This window comes from Lampetra fluviatilis, chromosome 50, assembly GCF_964198595.1.
Source record: "Lampetra fluviatilis chromosome 50, kcLamFluv1.1, whole genome shotgun sequence".
NCBI lineage: Eukaryota > Metazoa > Chordata > Hyperoartia > Petromyzontiformes > Petromyzontidae > Lampetra > Lampetra fluviatilis.
In genome coordinates, this window is record NC_136324.1 from 4494047 (window position 1) to 4512854 (window position 18808).

The 18808-nt window shown below is 55.1% G+C and overlaps 1 protein-coding gene across 5 annotated transcripts in view; it reads right to left on the minus strand.

Moving 5' to 3' along the window:
- The window catches only part of LOC144948641 (uncharacterized), a 298072-nt gene that overhangs the window by 74566 nt on the left and 204698 nt on the right, over positions 1–18808 (minus strand). For all 5 annotated transcript variants that reach the window (XM_078878262.1, XM_078878261.1, XM_078878264.1 and 2 more), the window contains exons 3-7: positions 9484–9531; positions 8716–8765; positions 5909–5949; positions 2144–2239; positions 941–1065 (exon numbers count right to left, since the gene is read on the minus strand). In XM_078878262.1, coding sequence (XP_078734388.1) covers positions 941–1065; positions 2144–2239; positions 5909–5949; positions 8716–8765; positions 9484–9531 — 360 coding nt within the window. The remainder of the gene's footprint in view (positions 1–940; positions 1066–2143; positions 2240–5908; positions 5950–8715; positions 8766–9483; positions 9532–18808) is intronic.

Consider the following 18808-nt stretch of genomic DNA (forward strand, 5'->3'; position numbering starts at 1 on the left):
CACGGTTGGTTACGTACAAATGGAAAATTAAAAACTCTAGGGGGGGGGGTCAGTGTGCGGTGACTATGGTAATCACCCAGAAAGGAACCGTGGAATGCACAACGATGGCCGGATGTTCCAATTCACAAACACGAAGGAATCATCATCATCATCACAGCTGTGATTCACTACTCTGCTACTCCTGACGCAATCATCTGGCTCAACCACCTCAGTAGGACCGTGACAGACGGCCAGGGCTTCGGGGGGGGGGGGGGGGGAGGGCCTTCATCCAGCAGTGGACAGATCACAGATTACGATGGTGCGGTTAGTGGCTGGGAAGAGGCTCGCAATGCACTTGCTCAGAGCGGAGAGAGAGAGAGAGTTCAGAGAGAGGTCGGAAAGAGAGAGTTCGTCGCCTCCACTCCGCAATCGTGGCCAAGGGCTCCCTCTCCTGGCGCGGCTCAACGGCGCGGCGGCGGCGCGCAGTTGAGCCCCGACCCGCACGCTGAACACTGTCGCTGTCGCGGTCGCGCCGCACGCAGGGCCACGCGCGTCCCCGTAGCGAGCGCCGGCCACGAGGACCCGGTGAGTGCCTGCTGGGTAACGAGCGAGTCCGCAGCGGGGAGCGGAGCCCACGCGGTGTCCGTTGTAGCCGAGGACGCGGCTCGGAGGCCGAGGCTCCCGTCCCAGGATTCGGTGTCGATCGCCGTGGCTCAGATCCTCCGGCTCCCCGAGGCTTCGATGTCACGTCAAGAGGCTCGCAGAGCCAGACGAAGGCTGCCCTCGGGTTCGGTGCTCATCACCGAGGCTCACAGAGCCAGACTAAGGCACCGAGGATTTGGTTGGCGGCGTTACTCTCGCACGTCGCTGGTGGCACAAGCGCACGGGGAGCCCCCACCCCCGAGCCCCTCCCCCCACCCCCCGTGCCAGACGCGGTGCACGTGCGTGTAGCCCCCCCCACCTTGGCGAGCGCCTCGTCGATGGTGATCTGACGGTCCTTCACCATGTTCATGAGGCGGATGCGGTCCTCGTCGCACATCGTGATCTCGCTCGCCACGAAGCGCACCGCCACCGCTCCTCCTCCTCCTGTGCAGGGGAAGAGGGAGGAGGATGGTGATGATGATGATGGTGGTGGGAATGATGATGGTGACAGTGGCGTAGCTAACAACACTCGCAGCTCAGGGGGGTGCGGCAATCGGCCAGACGAGGTCCCGATATTCCATTTTGTCTCGCACGGTCGCACCTAGGATATTGCATATCACGGCTCCTCTTGCCTGATCGCATCATGACACGAGTGTTGTTGTTCTTTGACACGTGTTGCTGAAAACATATCTCACGGGTGGGGGGGGGGAGGGGGCAAGGCACCCCCCTGCCCCACGCTGGTTATGCTACTGGGTGAGGATCACGGAGGGGGGGGAGGAGGCAAGGCACCCCCCTGCCCCACGCTGGTTATGCTACTGGGTGAGGATCACGGAGGAGGAGGGGCGGAACGCAGCGAGCACTCCACCAACTCCTGAGTGTGGCCGCGGGGGAAGAGGCCGCGTCTGGCGGTGTGGTACCGGCACAGCGCCGGACACCGCGAACGCGGCGCCATCCGCTCGCGCCGGGGTCACGCGCCGGGGTCACGCGCCGGGGTCACGCTCCGGGGTCACGCGCCGGGGTCACGCTCTGGGGTCACGCGCCGGGGTCACGCGCCGGGGTCACGCACCGCCACTCGAGCTCCTCTCGGATGGGGGGGTGGGTGAGGCAGGAGGGGGGTGGGCACCATAACAGTGATTTACTTTTAAGGAATGGGAACCTGGGTGGGGGAGCCAAGGGGGGACATTTGGTGGTGCAGGGTGTACCCAGCCCCCCCCCCCCCCCCCACTGTCTACACCCCCCGCACACCCCCCCACCCCGCCCCACCTCTCCCCGCCGGGCCCAGAAAGTCCTCTCCGAGTCTCAAGACTATTTTCCAGGAGGTTCATGCTCAGAAAGGGGGGGGTGGGGGGTGTGGTGGGGTGTGGGGGGGGACACTAAAGCCTCGCTACCCACGTGACCACCAGGGGGCTGCCACCACCACCGCCACGCGACATTTTTAAACCCAACGCAAACCAAACCTCCGGGTGCCGGAGAGAAGAGGCGGGGGAGAGCCGGGGGGGGGGGGGGAGTCGGGAGGCATCACCTTTGCTGTGGCCGTCAGCTCTCGGCACCGAGGCCTTGGGTGACTTGCGCAGGCTCTGCCAGAACGTCTTGCTCCGGCGGCGGCCGTCGAACTTCCCTGCGGGAGTGGAACGCGGGAGGGAGAGCGAGAGGAGGAGAGAGAGGGGGAGAGAGAGGGGGAGAGAGAGGGGGAGAGAGAGGGGGAGAGAGAGAGGGGGAGAGAGGGGGGGAGAGAGAGGGGGAGAGAGAGAGGGGAGAGAGAGAGGGAGAGAGAGGGGGAGAAAGAGGGGGAGAGAGAGGGGGAGAGAGAGGGGAGACAGAGGGGGAGAGAGAGGGGGAGAGAGAGGGGGAGAGAGAGAGGGGAGAGAGAGAGAGGGGGAGGGAGAGAGGGGGAGAGAGAGGGGGAGAGAGAGGGGGGGAGAGAGGGGGGGAGAGGAGGGGGAGAGAGAGAGGGGGAGAGAGAGAGGGGGAGAGAGAGGGGGAGAGAGAGGGAGAGAGAGGGGGAGAGAGAGGAAGAGAGAGGGGGAGAGAGAGGGGGAGAGAGAGGGGGAGAGAGAGGGGGAGAGAGAGGGGGAGAGAGAGGGGGAGAGAGAGGGGGAGAGAGAGGGGGAGAGAGAGGGGGAGAGAGAGGGGGAGAGAGAGGGGGAGAGAGAGGGGGAGAGAGAGGGGGAGAGAGAGGGGGAGAGAGAGGGGGAGAGAGAAAGGGCGTGCGTGAGGCCGGAGGACTGCGTCCCAGACGCGAGCTCCTCGAGCGCAGAATTGAGCAAGGCCGACGGGCCGCCCGCTTGGCTATGTAGGGTGCGAAAGAAGTTCAACATGCATAGACACCTGCTCACTCACCCACTCGCCGCCCATTGACTCAGCCGCCCACCCACCCACTCAATGACCCACCACACGGTACCGACGCCGCCCCACTCATCGACCCGTTCACCCACCCACCCATTCACTACCCATTGACTCACCCGCCCATCCACTCACCAACTAACCCGCGCACCGACGAACCCTCTCACCCACTCACTCACCCACTCACCCACTCACTCACTCAATCACCCACTCACTCACTCAATCACCCACTCACTCACCCACTCACTCTCTCACTCACCCACTCACTCACCCACTCACCCACTCACCCACTCACTCACCCACCCACTCACCCACCCATTCACCCACCCACTCACTCACCCACCCACTCATCCACCCTCTCACTCACCCACTCACTCACTCACCCACCCACTCACCCACACACTCACTCACACCCACCCATCCACTCTGCAGAACAGGGGGCGAGACAAACACAGAGACACCACGCGAGAAAATCCTCCCGAGTCGGGGAATCGAACGCAGGCCGCTTTGCTGCCGCGAGGCCACGAGCGTTACAGCCGTGCCGCCACCCTGGCAGGTCCCCCCCGTCGCGCCGGCACGCGCATCGGCACGCACGCCGGCACGCGCGTCGGCATCGACACGGACGACAGCATCTGCTCCAGCGACTGGCCCGGCGGTCGCGTCTGCCCGAGCCACAATTTTGATTCTCCGTCGGCCTTGATGTTTAATTATCCGGCCATCTGCCCGAGAGAAAACATGCGGCGAGCGCACGAGACAGCGTGTCGACTCACCATGGACGGGCAGGGGAAAGGGGAGGCGGGTAAATAATCCATAATTTCAATCAAAACTCGCGCGAAGATGAGTTCCTAATGAAACTACGCTGGCCCTAATGAAAGAGTAAAATGCTGTTTATCATATAGATGACTTGCAAACATTAATCATAATAATAAAACAGGGACATAGGGCGCTTTGTCAGTCCACTGCTGGATGTACCGTCATATCCGCACTGCGGTGGCTACGCCGTAACCTAGCGCTGCGAAAGTAACGGCGAGGGTTGGTGGATCGCACACGGATGCTGTGATACAACCGTCCCATGGGTGCCTGAGAAGGAGCCGTACCCGAGCTCGCCAGGAGAAGGCGGTAACAGCCAAGTGCGGGCTAATATCGTCTGTCCCCTTCTGTACGGGATAGAGCGCTGCTCCTTCGCATGCGTGGGCTTTCTCGGAGTGCACCAGTTTCTTCCCACTCACACACCGCACACACTCACACTCCTCATCACACACACACCACGCACACACACCACACTCATCACACACTCATCACACACTCATTACACACACACCACACACACATCACATACACACCACGCACACCATAACTCACACACCGCACACACTCACACTCCTAATCACACACACAACACGCACACCATAAACGCACACACCACACACATACACCACACACACACACCACACCACATGCACATACCACGCACCACACACACACCACACACACACCACACATACACCACACACATACCACACACACCACACACTCATCACACACACACCACACACTCATCACACACACATCACACACCACACTCATCACACACACACCACACACACATCACACACACCACACACTCATCACACACACCACACACACCACCCACACCACACACTCATCACACACACCACACACACCACACACACCACCCACACCACACACTCATCACACACCACGGCGCTAACCGTCTCGCCGGAGACCGAAGGCAGCAATTGAGGCGGAACAAAACGAAACGCACAACAACAACTACGCACACAATTCCAGTTGCGTCTCATTGTTTCCAAAGTGGACAGCTGTTTCAAATTTGAATCATAAATCATTAACCCCGCATTGCAATTAACGGCGCTTAATATTTTAATATTAAATCAAATTCATTCTTTTTTTCTCCGCGGAAGCCACGTGCTGTCCCAATGGATTCTCACAAGCGGCGCCTATTCAGCTTGGCCTTGATGCCGCTCTCGGGGGGGGGGGGGGGGTTTATCCTTAAGGTGTTTTTATTCGCGAGATATTTTTTTTTAGCCAACTCACGACGAGTCGTGTTTGTTATTCGCGTGCGGAGGAAACCGGAGCGCCCGGAGAAAGCCCACGCGTATCGCGAGGGAGGGGCGAAACACTCGATCCCCGTACAGATGGAAACAAGGTGGAGGTTAGACCGCACTTTACCGTACTGCCCTATCATAGTGAGCCAGGACTCGGGCTCTTCCTCGAGGCCAACGTGAAGGGAGATGGAACAGATGGAGGTTAGTCCACGAATTGCCGTACTGCCATCCCAGGGTCACGCTGACGCCGGCGGGGAGCGGTGGCGCAGCGCTTAGCGCGCCGCTGATGCCAGTTACAGGTGCCCACGTTTTTATTTTGTTTCGTCGCGCCTTGAACCGCGCGAGAAGTCGATAGGCCATGACGGAGCCTCGATGGCGTGCCATTCCCCGCCATGGCTAACGTCAACGGCGTGCGAACGGTAAACGTCGGAACTCGGTCGAGGTTGGCAACGTGACTCCGTCGCGGCGGTTGCACGACTCATCGGTCGCCGCCGCCGTCGCCCGCCGCTGTCGCCACCGCCGTTCGTTTCGTTCGTTCGCCTTCGCCGCGTTCGTGCTCCGCCATTAAATTTTCCGCGCATCTCCCCGGCGCAATTATCTCCGATTGCACGGTCTGCGCGCAGGCACGCGGCCGTTAGCGTGAAGCGCCGGCATGCGGGGACAAAGACAAAGACACAGCCACCCCGCACGACCAAACCCTCGGATAACCTCCAACAGGCCGCCGAGTGCTGCTAGCGAGGAGCACTTGGAAGGCCGGAACGGCTCACGAGGGCGGCCTGCGGTGGGCCGCGTTAACAAGCGGACGTGACGGTGGTGGTGGTGGTGGTGATGATGATGCGCCCGTAATTGACACTCACCAGTGAGACCGTCATCCAAGTTGGCGTTCAGTAAAGAACTCCTGCAAGACAAACGCGCATGGGCATGTCAATGTTCAGTGTGCCACAGCCTCACATTCACACCCTACTACAGCCTAACATTCAGCCAGTTAATATTTATTTGCATATTCATATCCATATTCTCAGTCTTCTACTCCCAGCTTTACACACTACCATCACCATTGCCACACGTTATTTCGAGCGTGCAAGTTTAACTTGCGCCTTTCAAATTTTCCAGATATACAAACATAGACGTAACTTCAACCGAGATGATGGATTCTATTCGAGCAATCATTGCAAGGATGTAATTAACCAAATTAAAATTTTAGCTGCCGAACAGTTTACTGCTAGACAGCCAGTTTAGATTTATTTTCATAATCATATTCATATTCCCAGTATGTTACCCCCAGCTTAAAACACTACCATCACCATTGCCACACGTTGTTTTCAGCTTGCGCAATTTACCCCCCGAGCGCATAACAAAAGGCTGCTTAATCTAAGCTTTCTTATCTACTTCCGCCCGCGGCATCACAAAGCTTCAGTTTGACTCCGTACGTTGCACCCACCCCGTTCCTCACATCATTGCCTCCCCGCCCACAGCCCGCCCACACACTCACCCTGGCCCCTCCCCTCCCTCCATCCCCCGCGACTATATAATTCCTCGTCACAGCCATCTCTTAGACACACTTAAGCGGTTGTGCTTTCGCTACGTTGTCCCAACCTGAAGAAGGACACTTGTGTTGCGCCCGAAAGATCGTGATTCAATTTAGTTGTTTTCATTTATTTTATTTTTTACCTACGTGACTTTACAGCCTACCACAGCCTCACATTCACAGCCTACTACAGCCTCACACTCACAGCCTACCACAGCCTCACACTCACAGTCTATCACAGCCTCACACTCACAGCCTACTACAGCCTCACACTCACAGCCTACCACAGCCTCACACTCACAGCCTACCACAGCCTCACACTCACAGCCTACCACAGCCTCACACTCACAGCCTACCACAGCCTCACACTCACAGCCTACCACAGCCTCACACTCACAGCCTACCACAGCCTCACACTCACAGCCTACCACAGCCTCACACTCACAGCCTACCACAGCCTCACACTCACAGCCTACCACAGCCTCACATGTGGACTGGAGGGGGGCCGGGGGGGACGTCGGTACAAAATTCAAGAAGCTCGCTCCATTATTTCAACTTCCACGCCAATCAAACCGGCGACCTTCGGCTCCCCAGTGCAAGTGGAGCTGCTGCGGCTGCTGCTGACCAATGCAATACGTGGAGGGGTTATGGGTGGGGGGGTCCAGGTCTCCCCTGACTCCTCCAAAGCCCCCCAATTGCCAGTGACACGAAGTGGTGGCGGCGGCGGCGTTTGGGGGTGAACGGTTCCACGGACGCACGCGACTCAACCACCCACCACTACCCCCCCCACCAACCCACCACCACCACCACCCCCCCACCCACCACAACGCGTCGCGATCCAATCCGCTTGATGTCAGCACTTTCCTCCGGCACTTAATGGCCGGTAATTGCACGTTCCGCCAAATTGGGCGCCCGCTTAAAATGCCAGGCGGCGTGCGACGGTGTCTCATCATCCCGCCACAACCACCACCTCCACCACCAACAACAACCAGGCATATCAACATCGCAACCATCTCCTGCTGTTTAAAATTCAGCTTCAAGATCCTCAACGGATCTGGCGCGTGGCCTACCTCTCAATCGACTCCCCTCTCACAATGTTACAATAAAAAAGATCGTCTCTTTGAACTCATAAATGTTGCCCCTTTTAATTTCAAGATGCCGTTCGGACTCGCGACAAAATGTGTAGGTTTTTTTTTTTAACTCGATGACACATTCAACACCGTGCCTATTCCCTAAATAGCAATTACTAGATGTTGCAAAGCATTCCCCATATCGCCGTTTTTGTTAGCGTTTATTTGCCACGAACGCCCCTTAATTTATTTCTCCTTATTAGCGTTAATTTGTTTCAGGGGTAATTACTCACTGTTTTAATCAGCGGCAGTAATTACCACAACTCGATAGAAGTTTTTAATTTATCTTGTAAAATGGGGCTGGGAAATGTCATTACGATGACGACGATGGCGACGATGACGATGGCGATGATGATGACGATGATCTGTCACGTTGCATTGTGGAAGCACGCGCACAGACACCGTGCGTGCCATGAAAAAAAAAAAGAAACATTTAAATTTCGATTTAAAGCTTTCGTGACTGCAGGGATTCATCTTCTTGGTTCTTTCGGTAAAGTCACGCAGAAGGGAAATAATAAAATAATAAAAATAAATCATAATAAAATAATTCTCACGACGTTTCGGCCACAACGCAAGCAGCCGTCCTCAGGTGAAGAACAGGTCTGTCGGAAAGACAGCGTCTGAATGACGCAGAACAGGTCCGTCGGAGAGACAGCGTCTGAATGACGCTGTCTTCCCGAATCATCGCTTCTGGGAGGCTCCCCCGGCTACATTTGGGAAGGTTTTGGCCAACGCCGGTGACACAGCGAGGAGGCCGATGAGGCTGGCTTGTAATGACCGGCGAGACGTCACAGTACTCGAATTGTGAATGCTGTGGGTTTACTCTCCAGCACACCGGCGTGCTGAACTGGTAAACTAATCGGCACGTCTTGTTTACGTGACAAAACCTTACTAATTGGCTGCGTCAGGCGGTGGTGGCGGGCATAACGACAGGTTTACATTCACGCGATCTAACCCACGCAACAAAAAAAAAAAACCTCTATTAAGGACAGCAAGGAGTACGTACCTCCTCGCGACCTCCGGCGTGGAGTACCCGCTCACCGCGTCGCTGGCATCCTGCACACACCGAGGGGACACGAGGCACCGGCGTTCAGCCACACACCGCCCGCCCCTCCCTTCACACCGACGGGCTGGTGAAACCGGCAGCCGACGAACCGGCAAGAGGTCAAATAGGCGCAGCTCCTGCGTTTGCTCGACGGCGCCGAGGACCAAACGGCTCTTCCACCAGAGGGTGAGCTCCGGCCTGGTATTGTTGGGGTGCTCTTCCAAGCGGGACGCTAGGACTCGCCACCGATGTTAGCCGTGCGAGTCGAAGCGCAGCTCGCTGTGCTTATAATGATCGCGCCACTGCTCCGTCATCATCATCATCATCATCATCAATCTTTACTCGGCCCTTAGGGCAATGTGACCAGTCTCCTGAAGGGTATGTAACTAATAGCAACACAACGGTATAGACATGGCGTGGATGATGATGATGGAGCGCATGATGATGTTGATCAGAGTTGGCAATGGCACTTGTTTACACCGTGGCGGCCTGATGAGAAAAACATTTTATAAACTTTTTAGATGAGCAGAACACCTTACCATCGCATCATCTTTACGAGAGCTATCTTGGCTTCACATCACAGATGGACAAACAGATGGACAGACGGATAGATGAATGGACGGATAGACGGATGCACAGATGGATGGACTGATGGATGGATGGACGGATGACGGACAGACAGAGTTCATCGCATAGGTGAGAGAAGCGCCGTCATGTCCCGACTCCCACCTCGAACGGTGCCGGGCAGCCGTGCAGGGCGCAGTCCTCCTCCAGCTCCTGCGGAAACAACCCAGAGAGGAGCACGGCTCAGAGGAGATCCTCCCAGCGGCGAAACAACAACGGACGGACGGACAGTCCGACCAACCAACCAATAGGATGGATGGACGATCGAACAGTTGGACGGAGGGAGAGACACACGATCAGACGGGCGGACTGACGAACGGACTGACGGACAGATTGCCAAACGACAACTCGGCACGATTGAGATGATGACGGTGATGAGAATCGGAATTCGGAGTATCCTCCTCCTGCTGCTGCTGCTACATTGCATTAATATTTTAAAGATGTGTCTTTTTTCCAGCAGATTAACGACGCGTCGTGTTGATTATTCACGTGGAAACCTGGAGCACCCGGAGAAAACCCACGGCTTGTGCGAGGGGACAACGCTCTATATCCCCGCACAGATGGCGATTCGTCCACTTGCTGTGGTGCCTTGTACTGGCGAGCCAGAGTACGGCTCCTCTTCGATGCCCACGGTGGAAGGGAGTTTCACAACCCATCTGTGGGCTGATCCGCCAACCCTCGCTGCTGCCTCCACAGTGCTGGGTTACAGGCGGTCAAGTGTAGCAGCGTAGCCATCACCGATAACAATGTGCCAAAAAAAACACGTATGTGGCATTCACGTTTCAGACATTTCGGACAAAGGCCCTGCTTCAAAGCACAATTTAAATATATTGTTGTTGTTAATTGTGCTTGTGCACTGCTGCCAACGTAGCAGTAGCATCATCACCAACATAATTTGTTCAATTATATAAATGATGCGTCTTCATTCGGAGTTGTTAATCTAGCCTCACGCTTGGGTGTCTGGTCGAGAGCACCCATCGTCACGCTCGCCGACTGTCCCATCCCACACTCATCACCAGGATCCCACACTCATCATCAAGATCTCAGACTCATCATCATCCCACACTCATCATCAGCATCCTACACTCGTCAAGATCCCAGACTGATCATCATCATCATCATCATCCCACATTCGTCATCAGCATCAAACACTCAAGATCCCAGACTGATCATCATCATCATCCCACATTCGTCATCAGCATCATACACTCAAGATCCCAGACTGATCATCATCCTATACTTATCATTATCATCCCACGCTCATCATCAAAATCTCAGACTGATCATCATCCTACACTCATCATCATCCCACATTAATCATCAAGATCCCAGACTCATCATCGTCATCCTACACTCATCATCATCCCATACTTATCATCAAAATCTCAGACTGATCGTCATCCTACACTCATCATCATCATCCTACACTCATCATCATCCTACACTCATCATCAAGATCCCAGACTCTCATCATTATCATCCTACACTCATCACCAGCATCCCACACTCATCAAGATCCCAGACTCATCATCATCATCCTACACTCATCACCAGCATCCCACACTCATCAAGATCCCAGACTCATCATCATCATCATCATCCTACACTCATCACCAGCATCCCACACTCATCAAGATCCCAGACTCATCATCGTCATCATCCCACAACAGTAGCATAACGAGCGTGGGCACACAGGCGCGTGCCTTGCCCCCCCTGGTGGCCAATGCTACGAGTTGGGGGCCCCCCTTGACAACCACCATGATATTTGTTTTGAACAACAGTGTAAAAACACTCAAACTTATGTAAGGATGTGATTAAGCAAGAGGAGCTGCGGTGTATAATCGCCTGGGTGCGACCGTCCGAGACGAATCAAATATTGGGGCCCCACCTGACGGATTGCCGCACGCCCTGAGCTGATAATGTCGCCACTGTCCCACATCATCATCATCACCCAACACTCACCATCACCATCATCGTCAAGATCCCACACTCATCATCATCACCCCATACTCACCATCACCACCCCACACTCACCATCACCGTCATCGTCAAGATCCCACACTCACCATCAAGCTCCCACACTCATCATCATCAAGATCCCACACTCATCATCATCATCCCACACTCACCATCACTATCATCATCACCCCACACTCACCATCACCATCATCGTCAAGATCCCACACTCATCATCATCATCGTCAAGATCCCACACTCACCATCATCATCATCCCACACTCACCATCATCATCATCGTCAAGATCCCACACTCATCATCATCATCATCCCACACCCACCATCATCATCACCCCACACTCATCATCACCATCATCACCATCATCGTCAAGATCCCACACTCACCATCATCATCACCCCACACTCACCATCATCATCATCAAGCTCCCACACTCATCATCATCATCATCAAGCTCCCACACTCACCATCGTCAAGATCCAACACTCATCATCATCATCACCCCACACTCATTATCATCCTTTATTCGCCATAAAGGTCCCACACTCATCATCAACATCCCACACTCACCATCATCATCAAGATCCAACACTCATCATCATCGTCAAGATCCAACACTCATCATCATCAAGATCCAACACTCATCATCGCTGGCTTTGGTGAAACAACTCTGAGCGGTTGTAAATGTCACGATTTTCACTCGCTCGGCATTTACCACCATCATCAACATCAATCGTCATTAGCCATGATCAATCCACTGCTAGATGACCACCTCCCCAAAGCCGCCACCGCCGCCGCGACCACGTCTCGTCTTTCATGCGATGCAAGACTCCAAACGAATTTAAAAAAAACAATCAATTTGAACCGAACCAAACGCTCGATTACAGACATCCCACGTGGCCCCATCGGACGCGCTCAACCGGTTCAGCGGCTGTGTGCTCCGCCCACGTGAACCACTCCCAGACACGCAGCAAAATGCTGCAAGGCGGTTGTCCGTCACCACCACCACCACCACCCACCCGTGGAGCCCCTGGAACAGCAGGCTTCACGCGGGATTCATTTGCAGCAGGGACCGTGTTTCTCCCAACGAACAGCGTGGATGATGCACTCGTCAAAGTGATGGGCACATCTTGGGGGGCATCGAGGTTGCTGCCCTGGAAAAGGAACTCACAGAGAGTCCTCGAATTCCCCGAATTAAGTGAAAGTCAAAAGTTTCGATTTTTTTTAGTTTTAATCGATGATTAATTCTATATTTAAAGCTTTCGTGACTGCAAGGATTCATATTCTTAGGTTTTTTCGGTAAAGTCACGTAGGTAAAACATTACAATTAATCGAAGAGTGGACCCTGGGGCCGAGTCGATCAACTCTCCGCACTTGCAGAGCCCCGGTTTCATCACGGGCAGGGGATGCAAACCGGGATCGGAATTCCGAGCCGTTCTCTGCGGAGGCGGCTCGGCCACCTGCTGCTGAGAACGAACGGCCTGGGGGGGGGGGTGGTGGTGGTGAGGGGGCGGCCATCAGCCGTGTTTGTGGAAACTCCACTTGGAGGGGGAATTTGGCGAAATTCCCCCCCCCCAACCCGGCGGGAATTTCCAAGGCGAGACGAGCTCCACGTGCAACGCGGTGACGCATCCACCTCTGCGGGGTGGGAGCTGGACGGACGGACGAGCAGACTGACGGATTGACTGACTGGATGGACGGATAGACGATTAGATGGATTGACGGACTGACCAATGGACAGATAGACGATCAGATGAACGGACGGACAGACGAACGGACTGACCGACCAGACGCACTGTCGAACAGACTGACGGACTGATGGACGGACCCACCGACCGACCGACTGATAGGATGGAAGGACAATCGAACAGTTGGACGGAGGGACAGACACACGATCAGACGAACGGACTGACCGACCAGACGCACTGTCGAACAGACTGACGGACGGACAGACCAACCGACCGACCGATAGGATGGATGGACAATCGAACAGTTGTACGGAGGGGCAGACACACGATCAGACGAACGGACTGACGGACAGATGGACGGACGGGGACCTCGGGCGTGCTTTTAGGGTTGCGCCGCGCGTCGTTTCGGCACCGCGTCCGACGTTTCGCTCCACGTGCCGGGAGCTACTCCGCAAAGGTCAACGGAGGAGGTGGTGGTGGTGTGAATGAATAACGACGCCGGCGGTGATTAGGATCGTCCTCAACAGTGTCATGATTATCATCGCCGATGTCATCATTATTATCGTCACCATCATCATCACCGTTAAATCATCATAATTTGTTTCTCCGAGGGCCAAACACGCAGAATGAAGCTGGTGTCGGGCAAACTTTCCCTGCAAGTGACTCTCACACACAGACACAGCAGCAGCAGGAGGCATTGCCACCCCGACTCAGTGAGACTCAGTGAGGCTGCCGGACCCGAACAAGGGAGTTTCACAGACAGAGATCCCCCACCCATAAGCCACAACAGACTTTTTGGGGCAAGTACTCTTCAACTAGTAGCACCTATTAGGGTGGGTGGCCAGAACCACGCCTTTGTCTGCAGATGTTTACACACACAGCACCGGGCACCACATTTTTATAGCCGATTCGAATTTCGCTACAAACCCGAGTGGCCGGGTTTGCAAGCGCAGCGCAGATAGAGTGCAATGACAGGCAGGGCTACGCATGCAGACAGGCAGACATACAAATTTCAAGAACGCCCCCGTGTAGTCTTAACAGACTGTTGGGGCAAGTGCTGTTAGCGAGCACCTATGAAGGCCGGCACGAGGTGGGTGGCCAGCAACCACGTCCGGCCGCCTTTGTCTCCCTAGTGGCGATGTTTACACTCATCACTGGTGTTGGTGAGTGGGAATTGAACTCGGGTCGCTGGGTTCGTAGCGGAGCGTGCTAACTGCTACGCTACAGGGCTACACACACGCACACACACACGCACACACACACGCGCACACGCATGTAATGTATCTTCCATCCACGCTAAAGCACCAATGCAAAACACAGACCGGCAGCGTCTCGACCAGATGTGGCGACTCCGTGACTCACCCCGCGAACGCTCAGCATAGAAAAAACAATCCCACCACCACCACCACCACCGCCACCACCACCACCACCGCCGCCGCCACCGCTACCACCGCCACCACCACCACCACCAACACCACCAACACCACCGCCAACACCACCGCCACCACCACCAACACCACCAACACCACCAACACCACCACCAACACCACCAACACCACCGCCACCACCACCACCAACAACACCACCACCACCAACACCACCGCCGCCACCACCGCCACCACCACCACCACCCAACACCACCACCACCACCACCAACACCGCCGCCGCCACCCACCGCCACCAACACCACCGCCAACACCACCGCCACCACCACCACCAACACCACCAACACACCACAACACCACCGCCGCCACCACCGCCACCAACACCACCAACACCACCACCACCAACACCACCGCCGCCACCACCGCCACCACCACCAAACACCACCAACACCACCACCGCCGCCACCACCGCCACCACCACCACCACCAACACCACCACCAACACCACCACCACCACCAACACCACCACCGCCACCAACACCACCGCCACCACCACCATCAACCCACCGCCACCACCGCCAACACTACCCGCCGCCACCACCGCCGCCACCACCATCGGAAACTGCTGCTACCACCCGCCAAATCGCTGCCTTGCTGCAGTTACTTTAACAACAAAGTCCGTATCATCATGGGACATCTCTTGCAGTATCGAAATATAAGAGTTGGCTTTTTATCTAGAATTGAGTTGGGGTTTTAATGTAGAATTGAGTTGGGTTTTACCCTTTCTGGCAACAAAACAGCTGTGTTAAGATGTGCTTATATTACCAGATTGTGTTCTTGTGTTACATGTTCACCGCGAGTATGTGTGGTCAATGCAGACATGATTCCTTGCAAAAAGTGTTTTTGTTCGATGTTTTAACATCTTAACGCAGCTGTGTAATCGCCAGAAAGGGTCAAAAAAAACGAATTGTAATACTAAAGTCCGTGTTTTTATTTGTTTACAAGTCTAATATACCTATTGGTCGTCCTTGTAACACCTCCCATTACTGTCGCTGCTGCTCGATTGTAAATCGTATTCATCGTCGTATTGGGTTGCTCAGCGGTATGTTTTGAGGCTACAACGGGGGATCTTTGTCTTTGTGCATGTGTGTATATGTGTGTAGCGGTAGTGTAGCGGTTAGCATGCAGTGCTACGAACCCGGCCACCCCGAGTTCCGATTCCCGCTCACGGCCAACACCAGTGTTTATCTGAATCGGTTCTGGGGCCTCCCTTGGGTCGACTCAGCCTGAAATGAGTACCTGGTGCGGTGTGCAAACATCGCCACTGGGGAGACAAAGGCGGCCAGGCGTGGTGTTGGCCACCCACCCCCTTCGTGTGCCGTGCCGGCCTTTATAGGTGCTGCTCGCTAACAGCACTTGCCCCTACAGTCTGGTCAGGCTGTACGGGGGATCTTTGTTATTTTTTTTTTGGGGGGGGGGGGGATATCTATGTGTGTGTGTGTGCGTGTTGGGTCGTATCTGTGTGTGTGTGTTGTGGGTATCTGTGTGTGTGTGTGTGTTTTGAGGGATATCTGTGTATGTGTGTGTTAAGGTATCTTTGTATTTGCGAGCGAGCGAGCGAGCGGATGGAATCGACTCAAAATGTGAGCGACGACACTGGCGAGGTCTTCTCACGGTTCCGGGCGAGATGCGTGCAGTCTGGATGATTCAGCACCGCACGAGCTCGCCACATTTGTTACCGAACATCATTACACGCTTCGACGAAATAGCAAATAGCACGGTGCCTCTACCCTCGGCTTTATTAAAAATATATTCATATATATACACGCATGCGTAATTTGTTTGTTGGCCAATATATAGAGGTTATCGTATTTTTTTTCCTCTCCACGCTCCGTTAATCAGGGGACAGCCTCGGCGAGTCTCAAGACCCGCTCGCGAGGAGGGTACTGCCGAGGAGAGGGGGTGGCGATGCTGGCCACCTCCGCTGCCGTGGGATTCCAATGGAGTTCATTTGTAGGGAATGTATTTTTCAGCGTTGATTTGGGATGTCTGTGTGTTAGTGGGTGCAGGAAACCCATGCAGAAGAGTAGTAGAACAAGACAAAGATCCCCCGCATGGCATCAACAGACTGTTGGGGGCAAGTGCTGTTCGCGAGCACCTATGAAGGCCGGCAAGGCACACGAAGGGGTGGGTGGCCATAACCACGCCGGCCCGCCTTTGTTTCCCCCAGTGGCGATGTTTCTTTACGCACCGTACCAGGTACTCATTTGTGGCTGAGTCGACCTAGGGGAGGCCCAGGACCGATTCAGATAATCGTCACTGGGTGTTGGCCGTGAGCGGGAATCGAACTCGGGTCGCCGTGTTCATAGGGCAGCGCGCTCACCGCTACACTGCCGCTCCCCCGCACACACGCACTCATTCACACAGTCACACACACGCACTCATTCACACAGTCACACACACGCTGCAGAACAGCGGTAGCATACAACTCCACGCGGAAAGGAGGCTGAGCTAGCAATCGAACCTAGACCCTTGTCGCTGTGAGGCTCACAGCTTACGTTATCAACAATAATAATAATAATTCACAGCCGCCTTGTCAAACCACTGCCGGTGTCACGATCCCAGCGGTGGTTTGACCATACTTCACCACGCCGGTCAGAGCGGATTTGCGAGGGCGGGGAGTGTGAAATCTCACGTGGACGGTGAAACGCGACGGCTTCTCGGGGCAAGGAAATAAAGATTGCTCGCAAATACGTTGCTTCATCTCGGAATAATTTGCTTGCACCAGTGGGCAGTTGGTGGATGTCACGTGACCGCGATCCGGAAAACAGCGATCGCATTGTCCACTCGGACCGTGACTCACACGCGCGTGCACACACACACACACTCAAAGACAAAGATGCCCCGTATAGCCTCGACAGGCTTTTGGGGCACGTGCAGTGAGCGAGCAGCACCTATGAAGCCCGGCATGGTACACGAACGGGCGTTGTGGCCGGAAGCACCACGCCCGGCCGCCTTTGTCTCCCCAGCGGTGATGTTTTACACACCGTGCCAGGTACTCATTTCACCTAGGGGAGGCCCAAGATCGGTTTCAGATATGCGTCACTGCTGTTGACCGTGAACGGGAATCGAACTTGGGTTGATGGGTTCATATCGCTGTGCGCTAGCTACTGCGACACCGCTCCGTACTCACACACACATGTGCACACACAGAGAAAAACAAACACGTACCAAGGTTTCCTGCATAGCCTACACGTGCTGTTGACGTCACAAAGACAAAAATCACCCATATAGCAAGCACCTACATAAATACACACACACACACGCCACACACACACGTACGAGTACACCTACACACAAAGACAAAGATCACCCATAGAGCATTTCACAGACTTGTTGGGGCAAGTGCTGTAAGCGAGAACCTATCAGGGCCGGCATGGCACAGAAGGCAGTCGGTGGCCAGACGCGTGCCAGACCGCCTTTGTCTCCGCAGCGGCGACGTTTTAGACACCCCACCACGATGCAGGTGAGGTCCAGGGAGGGCTCAGATAGATAATCGTCGCTTATCTTGGCAGTGAGCGGGAATCGAACTGGGGTTGCAGCGTTCGTGGCGCAGCACACTAACCGCTACACCCCCCACACCCCACACACACATGTACAAAGACCCCCGTATAGCCTTAACAGACTGTAGGGGCAAGTGCTGTTAGCGAGCACCCATGAAGGCCGGCACGGCACACGATGGGGTGGGTGGCCAGCACCACGTCCGGCCGCCTTTGTCTCCCCAGTGGCGAGGTTTACACACCGCGCCAGGTACTCATTCGAGGCTGAGTCGACCTGGGGGAGGCCCAGGACCAGTTCAAATATCCGCCACTGTTATTGATCGTGACACATGGACGGAGCTGTCCCCTTAACACATTTGACCTCATGGCCTGGATGGCGCTACAGAAAAAAACATCAATGTTTGTGTTGCTAAACTGCCATTGCGTTTCAGCCTTGTCACTTTACCAGCCACACAGAGTTTCTAGTCTTGTGCACAATAGCTGCGTCAGAAATCTGAGCACCGATGCCAGTGTCAAGGTCCTGCTGCTGCTGCTCACCATGACGAGAGGGGCTTCGGCAGAGAGAGAGAGAAGCGCAAACTACAGTGGTTGATAACATTGCCCGTAGACTAACATTGTCCATCGACTTAGCATTGCCCATAGACTCTAACATTGCCCATATACGTACCATTGCCCACACACTCGTCTATTCCTGCTTATGACAATGTGGTTCAGGAGCTCGATGCTCATGTCGAGGGCTGCTACTGCTGCTGGCCACGATGAGAAGGCCCCAGCAGTCATAGAGAGAGAGAGTTCGTGTCGTGTCGCTGTTCCTCCTCCTCG